The sequence below is a fragment of the Macrobrachium rosenbergii genome, unplaced genomic scaffold (assembly GCF_040412425.1).
Source record: "Macrobrachium rosenbergii isolate ZJJX-2024 unplaced genomic scaffold, ASM4041242v1 171, whole genome shotgun sequence".
Classification (NCBI taxonomy): Eukaryota; Metazoa; Arthropoda; class Malacostraca; order Decapoda; family Palaemonidae; genus Macrobrachium; species Macrobrachium rosenbergii.
Genome location: NW_027100729.1, coordinates 4578706 through 4588742, shown reverse-complemented (window position 1 = coordinate 4588742; position 10037 = coordinate 4578706). Strand labels below are relative to the sequence as shown.

The 10037-nt window shown below is 44.8% G+C and overlaps 1 protein-coding gene and 1 long non-coding RNA gene across 2 annotated transcripts in view; both read right to left on the bottom strand.

The window, feature by feature from the left end:
- Window positions 1–4250, bottom strand: part of LOC136838107 (uncharacterized) — a 49498-nt gene extending 45248 nt beyond the window's left edge. The window contains exon 1 of the long non-coding RNA XR_010852865.1: window positions 3927–4250. This is a non-coding gene — a long non-coding RNA (uncharacterized lncRNA). The remainder of the gene's footprint in view (window positions 1–3926) is intronic.
- A 634-nt stretch (window positions 4251–4884) lies between these two features.
- LOC136838154 (gastrula zinc finger protein XlCGF49.1-like) lies at window positions 4885–5388 on the bottom strand. The gene has a single exon (XM_067103004.1). It carries the CDS (start codon window positions 5386–5388, stop codon window positions 4885–4887), a length of 504 nt encoding a protein of 167 aa, XP_066959105.1.
- Window positions 5389–10037: the final 4649 nt, after the last annotated feature.

The following is a 10037-nucleotide window of genomic DNA, read 5'->3' as shown; positions in this document are numbered from 1 at the left end:
TGATATAATCATTGTGCCATTGTGGAGGACGACGTACCCTAGCACTACTTCTCTCTCGGTTGGGTACTGGGTGAGTCTCCTCTGAGGTGGTGGGAGTAGGGTCTCCCTGAGGTGGTGTGGGTAGTAGGGATCTCAAATGCTTACGATTTCTTGTCGAAATTCTCCCGCTCCCATCCAACCTTATGCAATATTGGCGGGATCTTTTCTTTTCAATAACCACCCCGCTTCTATTCCAGGCTCGTGTGGTCACATCTTGGATAGCTACCCTCTCACCTATTTGTAGGGGGGAAAGATCCTTGGCTTTCTCATTGTACTTAAATGATATTCGTTGCTCAGCAACACTTCTTTCTTTCTCTCTTGCGGACAAGGTTTCTGACCAATGCTCGGTGACGAAATGATAACTTTTAAACATTGGCACCGAATCTCGAAGTTGGCGCCCCATGGCCAGCTGTGCGGGAGACTTATCTATACCACGTAGTGGTGTATTTCTATACTGCAATATTGCCTGAGCTACCTTATCATTGTCTAGCCCTCCATTAGGTAAAGCACTGCCCATTAACGTTCGTTTGGCGGTGCGCACAGCAGCTTCTGCCCGCCCATTGGACTGGGGATAGTGAGCAGACGACACTCTCATTGATACCCCCCACCTACCGAAGAAATGTTTCATTTCAATGCTCGTTAGATTCGTGCCCTCGTCCACTGATATTTCTTCAGGTGCTCCCCACTGCATAAAATATCTTCTAAAAACTGGGATCAATCTCGCGGACGTAGTTTCGTTAGCGAAGAAATAAATTTCCAACCATCCGGTCAGTCGATCGGCGTATACCATATAATGCCTCCCTGCTACTTGGAATAAATCAGCCACAGTTCTCTGAAACGGACATTCGGGAGGGGGAGTATATATAATACTTTCCCTTTGTTGCGAAGGTGCCGCAATGTTGCAAGCATGACACCGTGCCCTGTAATTTGCTAAGTCACCTTCAATCCCAGACCAATAAACCGCCTGTCGTGCTCTCCTGATCATGGAGTCAGTTGACTGATGACCCAAATGTAGATTGGTTGCGATGCGTGTACGTAATGCCTCCGGAACTACAAGACGAACATGTCCCTCATCATATGCATACGTGACTAATCCTTCAATGACACTCAGTCTATCACGTACATTGAAAAAAGATTTTAGGCAAGGCTCCACTTGAGACCTCGATGACGGCCAACCCCCTTCGTTGACACGTCGCTGCAATAGTAAATAATCCGGATCCTTATCTGCCTCCCCCCTTATGGTGGCCCAGTCCATAGTAATGACGTCATCCGCCAGTGATGACGTCATGGAGGCAATACAAACTTCGTTCATGAGTTCTTCCTCTTCTTCGTCTTTGACGGTAGTTTCACTGCGAATCACTGGGTATCTTGATAATGTATCGGCTGCCAAATTCTTCTTTCCTGGTATATATCTTACGGTAAAACTATATTGCATAGTTTTCTCCTTCAACCTTAGTAGTCTCGGGTTTGCAATGTCTTTCAGGCTCCTATCCCCAAAGAGTTTTACCAAAGGTCTATGGTCCGTGATTAAGATGAAATTTGGGCATCCCAATAAAAACAACCTCGATTTCCTAAGGCACCATACTACTGCAGCCGCTTCCCCCTCAATGACGGCATAGCCAGCCTCCGCCTCCGTCAGGTGCCTGCTGCCACATAATGCCAGTTTCCATCCCCCTTACAACAAAAAGGGGCATTGAAATCCTCGCAACTGCAGTATTGCTGCAATATAACAAACCCCATTCCTTCTCTGCACCAATCAGTAACAACAGCAGTGCGCCTTGTCTTATCATAATATGTCAGTCCGTCGCCCAACATCTTGCAAATACTATCCCGGGCTGCAACAAAACTATTTTGGAGGCGTTGGTCCCAATAAACTTTCCGATGGGGGGACTTCTTGAGAAGGTCCCTAAATGGTTCCATTACTGGTGCTACAGCCACGAAAGGTGCAATTTGGTTCACGAGCCCAAACCAAGATCTTATATCCGTGATCGTTGGGCTGGCAGGCATGGGGAAGTTCTTGATGGCACTCATACGCTCATTAGAAGGTCTATAATTATCCCAATCCAGTTCGTACCCCACAAACTCTACCTGTCTTTGACAAAATCGGAATTTATCCGGATTTAGCGTAATCCCATTCTCTCCACATAATTGCAAAAAATCAAAAGTATGCCAAAAGGCTCCCTCGACACTGTCGTCATATAACAATACGTCATCTATGCACTTGTACTTCCTATGTACATCAATGATGACGTCATCGAACCTTTTCGTGTATGCATCGGGGGCCGAGCAATGACCCATAGGTGTTCGACAATACTGGTATCTCCCCCATGGTGTAATAAACGTTGTCAATTGTCGGCTTTCCTCATCTAACGGCACCTGGTGGAATCCTGCATAGGCATCAACTACAGTTTTATATGTACGAAGTGGCACACTTGAGACCATATCAAAAGGAGCACATGTGTGATGTGTTTCTCGTTTGCAATTCTTATTAAGCTCTTGATAGTCCACGGTCCTTCGTGGTTTACCATTTTTCTTTGTTACTACTACCATCCTGGCACACCAGTCCGTAGCTGTACCTGCAGGGACCTCTCTAATTACCCCTAATTTGACATCTTCATCAAGCTGAGCCTTAACATCAACCTCCCAATGCTTAGGAACTGGTATGGGCGTATGACATGCATGAGGGGTGGCACCTTCCCTCAGGTGAATGTGGTGAGGGGCTCCTTTCATCATCGGCAAAGGGTTTCTTGAAACGTTGAAAGTAGTCTTTGCAAAACGTTGCAGCAGCCAGTCCCTCAGCCTAGGGACATTTTCCTCCGTGGCAGGGTATGGCATCTCGCGCTCACGACCAACATCCCCTGCCCGTGAGCGACCATTTTCTTCATGCGTCTGGTGGGGGTTAGTCGACACAGGGGGTTTCTGAGTGACGTCATGCACGGTAGCAACAGTATGATGGGGAAACTTTGCATGCACTAGGCCTAGTGATTTACACACTCCCAAGGACATATAAAAACGAGTTACAGTACTTACCTCCTGTTAAAGTTAGCTTATATCTTTGCACCATTAGGTGTGATTGGTATACAAAAATTTTTTAGTGACGCTTGGCTAATCCCCTATGACTGTCTCTGTCATCGCCTGTTTCCCTTCAGGTGGCGTTGGAATGTTTAGGTTCTTGTCAGCATTCTTCATGACCACTCACTGAGATGTGGGGAGGCCGATCGCACCTAATGGCGCAAAGATGTAAGCTAACTTTAACAGCAGGTAAGACTCATTCCACATACAGTAACTGACATTTGTAATCTGTAAAGTGTTTTTTTAACCATATCTACAAATTTCAATGTCTCACAAGAGCATTGGATCTTTACAGCAGATAACTGAGGGTTTACTGTAAATGGCTGCCTTCCAGTGAGTTCTCAGATGAATTACAAGATGTTTCCTGGAATAAACCACATTCTTGCTCACGAATGGCTTCTTTCAGTATGAATTCTCATGTCTTGTAAGAGGAATTTTAGTGGAAAAAACCTTCCCATATTTCCTTGCACATATAAGGCTTTTCTCCAGTATGGCTCATCTATATCTTGTAAGATAATGCTTCCTTGAAAATGCTTTCCAGTATGAATTCTCATGTGGCTTGCAAGGGTAATTTAACGAAATATTCCTCCCTTCCTTGCACATGAACAGCTTCTCTTCTGTGTGAATTTTCATATGATTTGCTTGACCACTTGTAAAAAAACACTTTCCCATTTTCTTGCCCATGAATGGCTTCTCTCCTGTATAGAGACAATACAGAATTTAGGGCAAGGCCAAGCAATGGGACTCATGAGGTCATTCAAATTAAAACAAGTGCTAGTAAAAAAAAAGTTTGAAATGTGTAACAGGATGAAAACCTCAAAGCAGTTGAAGCACTATGAATCAACTGTTAGGAGAGGGTGGAAAGTATGATGGAAGGAAGAGTAAATTAACGGAGGTACACTAGAAGGAAGAAAGGGTCTGCAGCTAGGGGCTGAAGGAACGCTGCAAAGCATTAAGTAATGCCTAAATTGCACCACATGAGGTGCAATGATGGGACTACACCCCTGTGGGATTTTCTCCAGTATGAATTCTCATATGACGTATAAGATTTGGTTGATGGGAATATACTTTCCCACACTCCTTGCACATAAATGGCTTCTCTCCAGTATGACTTCTCATATGAACTTCAAAGATTTGGTTTTTGGGGGAAATGCTTTCCACACTCATATGCACATGAATGGCTTCTCTCCAGTATGACTTCTCATATGAACTGTAAGATATGATTTACTGGAAAATACTTTCCCACATTCCTTGCACATGAATGGCTTCTCTCCAGTATGAATTCTCATATGAACTTTAAGACTTGGTTTCCGGGGAAATGCTCTCCCACACTCATTACAGGAATGGCTTCTCTCCACTATGTGAGGTCATATGATTTGAGAGAAAAGTGATTTCCTGGAAAATGCTTTCCACATTCCTTGCACATGAATAAATATACTCAATGTGTAGGTCATATGATCTGAAAAGATGTGGTTTTCTGGGAAAATAACCACATTCCTTGCACATGAATGGCTTCTCTCAGTATGAATTCTCATATGAACTGCAGATCTGGTTTCCGGGAAAATGCTTTCCCACACTCCTTGCACAGGAATGGCTTCTCTCCACTATGTAGGGTCATATGATTTGAAAGATGTAGTTTCTGGGAAAATGCTTTCCCACATTCCTTGCACATGAATGGCTTGTCTCCAGTATGAATTCTCATATGAACTGTAAGACTTGGTTTCCGGGAAAATGCTCTCCCACACTCCTTGCACAGGAATAGCTTCTCTCTCACTATGTAAGGTCACTATGATTTGAAAGAAGTGATTTCCTGGAAAATGCTTTCCCACATTCCTTGCACATGAATGGCTTCTCTCCAGTATGTAGGGTCATATGACCTGAAAGATGTGCTTTCTGGGAAAATGCTTTCCCACACTCCTTGCACATGAATGGCTTGTCTCCAGTATGAATTCTCATATGAACTGTAAGATTTGGTTTATGGGAAAATGCTTTCCCACATTCATTACATATGAATGTTTTCTCTCTGGTAGGATTTGTGATATGACTTGTAAGATTAATTTCCTTGTAAAATGTTTCCTCAGAGTCAGAGGATCTGAAAGGCTTCTCTCCATTCTGACTATTCCTTCTTTCTTGTTTTACTTCCTTTTTGCAAGTTAGTGGATCTTTTTCATTCACTACTGAATTCACTTCATAAGAATATTCATCATCTTCATTAGACTCACAGAATACCTCTGGCTCTATTTTGATGTCCATCAATGGATCCAGGGACAAAGTCATCATCACTGGTTTCTAAAGGCAGCCATGTTGCTGTTTTCTTGATTTATGGAAGGTAGTGATAATGAATCTTCGTTCCTTTTCAAAATTCTAAAGAATGTTCTGGATTCATTTTTAGCCTTTTGTCTAGTTCTGTTCTGTAAACACAATGTCTTCCAATTGACAACTCTTAACACAAAATTGTTTACAAATGATTATCCAATAAATCTGTTACAAAATACAATATCTTGAAGGACTACAACCAGATTTCATTGCTGATGTATGAATCTGATATTCAGAACAGATTTTACTTGTTGCTGATGTAATTTGTAAAGTAGGAGTACAATCATTAACCGTTGTTTCTTACACTTTAAGAATTGCTATTGGGAATGTTGCATGTAGTACCATCAAACACACAATCATTCCCAAAATCTTGATGCTGCTCAAAACTGACGAAGGAAGGAAGGCTCTTCTGAGGAAGAATCTGAAATCAAAGAATGCAACACAGAGTTAGGAAACAGAATGCCACAACTGCAGCAAAATATGATATTTTATGATAAAATAAAGTTTGTTCATACTTACCTGGCAGATATATATATAGCTGTATTCTCGAAGACCGACAGAAATTCAAAAACTTACGGCTGCAGATGGGCCAGGTGGTTAGTACCCATTCCTACACCGCTGGGAGGCGGGCATCAGAGAACCATTCCATTTTCTATTCAGATTTTCTAGAAACTAGAACTACATCTCCTGAGGGAGGAGGGCGAATTACTATGATTATATATATCTGCCAGGTAAGTATGAACAAACTTTATTTTATCATAAAATATCATTTTGGAAATTCATGACACTTACCTGACAGATATATATATAGCTGAATCCCACCATTGGAGGTGGGAAGAGACAGAATAGGATTTAGGAAACAAAACTATGTAGGCGATTATTGCCTTGGTTCCTTACACTAACATTGCTGAAGCTTCGTGATTACTGTCACCCAAACCTGCTTCTGCTTTAGAAAGCCAGCGAGGTGAGACCTATAAAGCTGGTGGAATCTAGATGATCTGTCTACGGGGCAGAGACCACAATGTTGACTAGACCATATGACCTTACTTTGAGAATTAGCGACAAACTAACAACCACCTGACCAAACTGAATTCGTCAAAAAGATTAACATAAACTAGGACTGGGGCGACCACCACTGGTGGAGACCAACACGACCATAAAAAACAACACAAGAAATATTTAAAACACACCAAAACAAAACTAAGGAGAGGATAGAAATTAAGCATGTTTCCCAGAATCGTGTTCTTGAGCGTAAGGTCCCAGCGCACAGCAATTCTCATAGGACATCTTTGCTTCTGTGAGATAATGAGAAGCAAAGGCAGGTGCCCAGCCAAGTAGCACCCAGAATGTCATTGAGAGACTGGTTTTTCTGGAAGGCCACTGAGGGTAGCAATGGCTCCTTTAGTGAGCGCCAACCTTCAAAGTTCTCAAATCTTCATCCTTTACACTGGAATGGGCGTCTATGGTGGTGCTTCGTAGAAGAAACATGAGCATTTTCGAGAGAGTATATCAGGCCTCTTAACGGAGCACCAAAGGTGCTAGAAGGACATCTACAATCCTGGGTCACTCTGCAAATAAATTTTAGAGCCCTGACAGGACCTGGGGTTCTCTCAGGTTCTTGTCCAGTGATGTTAAGTCAAGCCCTTAATTTGAGAAGGACCTGGGCCAAGGGAAAGCGAGGTTCTCATTCTTAACTTAAGAGAAAAATGGGAGGCTCAGAGAACAGCAAGACAACATCAGGGCCTCTGAAACCTATAATCTTGCTGAACAGCAGTTCCATAACTCTCTTCGCCGTCGCCAGAGCAGTTAGGAAAATAACTTTCTTGAATTTACATCTTTGAAGGAAGCAAATTAAGGATTCAAACCTCTTTGACATCAAGGAATTACTAGAACTACATCTAAGTTCCACGAGGTATTGACAGGAGGCTACCTTAGACGTCTCAAAAGACCTAAGAAGATCATGCAGGTCTTTATTGTCCGATAAGTTCAGACCTTTCCTTATGCTGAAGACCGTTGACAACATACTCTATAGCCTTTGATGGTAGGGACTGCCGGGTTCAAATCCTTTCTCAGATAAAAGAAGTCCGCTATCTGGAAAGAGAGATTAAATGGTGGAGGGAAATTCCTTAAGTTTACACCACTTCCTGAAAATGATCCACTTGGACTGGTACTGCGCTGGAAGAGGCTCTCCTGGCGTTAGCGATCGCGCCAGCTGCTGGTGCAGAAAACCTCTCGCTCTGAGCAACTTCTCGATAGTCTGTATGCAGTTAGACTCCAGAGCGGGAAGATTTATTAGTACCTCGAAGTGGGGTTAGAGAAGATTTGTTCTCAAGGAAGCGTTCTTGGAAAGTCACCACGAGAGACATGACCTCTAAGGAGGAACCATTCTGCTGAAAAGGCCAAAAGGAGGCGATTAAAGTCATTCTGCGTCCCTTCTGGGGCTACAAACTTTCTGACGACTTCCCCAGAATCTTGAATGGGGAAAGGCGTCTGAATCTAGACCCTTCCAGTCCCGAAGGCATCTATTGCTAGGGCTCCCGGGTCGAGAACTGAAACGTAAAGGGGCAGCCTTGCGGTCCTTGAAGTCATGAAAACGTCCACCGGGGACGTCCCAAAGCTTCAAGATCCTGACACCTTCTGCGTTCAAGTCCATTCTGTTGGCAGAAGCTGATGTTGTCGACTGAGAAGATCGGCGTACATTCTCGACCCTGCTACCAGCAGGTGAGAATCGTCACCCGGCCAGAATGTGCCCATAGCAGGATCTCCTTGTGATCAAGAACGGGACCGAGAATGAGTACCTCCCTGTTTCTTGAGGTACGCCAGGGCCGTGGTGTTGTCGGAGTTGACTTGAATCACCCGACCTGCAACTTGATCTTCGAAGAACTGAAGAGCCAGGAAAATCGCTTTCAGTTCTTTTAGATTTATATGCCAGGACACCTGTTCCCCTTTCAGGTGCCTGACACTTCCATCCCCCCCTAGTGTTGCTCCCCCATCCCGACATGGGCCGTCGGAGAAACAGCACTGGGTCGGGATCCTGAAGATAGAAGACCCCTTCTGCCAACTGAGATCGAGCCACCACCGAAGATGGTCCTTGACAGAGAGAGAGATCCTGAGACTCGTCTAAGTCCTCCTTATTCTTCCAATTGTCCATAAAGAAGAACTGTAGGGTCTGAATGCAACCTCCCAGAGCTCAACCTCCCAGCATTAAATGGTCCCCAGCAGACTCATCCATTCCCTCTGACATGTTTCTTTCCCCAGGAGAATGGCTTTTACGAAGCAGTGCTGCTGAGCGTTCCTGGGATGGAAAGGCTCGAAAACCCAGCTGAATCCATCCGAATCCCCCAGATAAAGAATGGACTGAGAGGGGATCAGATGAGACTTCTCTAAATTCACAAGAATCCCAGGACTGTCTAGTTTCAAAGTTGAATGCAAGTCCTCCAGGACACCTTTGTTCCAATGAGGCCGGATGGGCTGATCGTCTAGATAGGCGATATCCTTGTACGGCAGATGAAGCCACCGGGCAGCGTTCCTCATCAGGACTGTAGACACCATAGGAGCTGTACTCAGTCCGAAGACAGAAACTCTGAACAGTACCTCTTCCCCCAAGGACAAACCTCAAAGCTTTCTCGACTGAGGATGAATGGGGACATGAAAATGCGCGTCCTGTAGGTCGAGAGGGGCCATCCAATCGCCTGGTCGCGGTGCATTGATAACCCGACTGGGGCGTCTCATTTGAACTTCTCTTTAGCGACAAAGTTGTTCCAGTCTGCTGACGTCAGGACTGGTCTCCACCCCTGACTGTTTGGAACCAGGAAGAGACGGTTGCAAAAACCTGGGAACTCCAGATCCAGGACTCGCTCTATGGCCCTCTTCTGGATCATTTCTTCCAGCAGATCCTAAAGGATCTGTTGCTTCCCGAAAATGGTGGCGACAGATCTCTGGGGAGTAGAGGACAGGGGGTTTTAGAGCGGGATCCTGTAACCTTGCAGTTACATTGAGGGACAGGAATCCGCCCCTCTTACTTTCCAGGCTTCCGAAAACAGGAGAAGCCTGGCTCCTACTGGTGTCTGGAGGTGAGGAAAGTCACTTCTTGCCTTTGGGAAGAAGGGCTCCGCCTCTGGAGAGACTCTTCATGAAAAGGGTCTAGAGGAGATCTCCCACAGAGGGCTTCCTGTCTCTTCAGGGAAGTCCTTTGCCCGAGCGTAGAAGGGACACTAGGGCGTCTGGAAGACTGAGCAAGGAGAGATCTGATAACCTTCTCCTTAAGGCTGGAGGCGAGATCCTTGACAAGCAGCTGGGGAAGAGATGGCTAGAAGAGGGCAAAAAGTAACTCAGCCCTCTGAACAGGAGAAGCTGACTTGGCAGCGAAATTGCAGTACAAAGCCCTCTTCTTTGAGAGGTTGTACCAAAAATGTGAAGCCAGTTCATCAGCGCCATCTAATGACCTTGTCCATGCCTGACAGTACACTGGACAGCTCCCCCAGAGAAATAGAAATCCGGACTCTGAGGTCCTTGGGGTCCAAGACTAACAGTCCAGAAGTTAAAAACCTCCATAGACTTGAAAAGTCCTTTCAGATGGTGGTCGGTCCAGAAAAGAGTCCAAGACACCT

What these genes read in the sequence shown, in the direction of transcription:
- LOC136838154 (XM_067103004.1), bottom strand. Translation starts at nt 5,388, where the DNA reads ATGACTTTGTCCCTGGATCCATTGATGGACATCAAAATAGAGCCAGAG.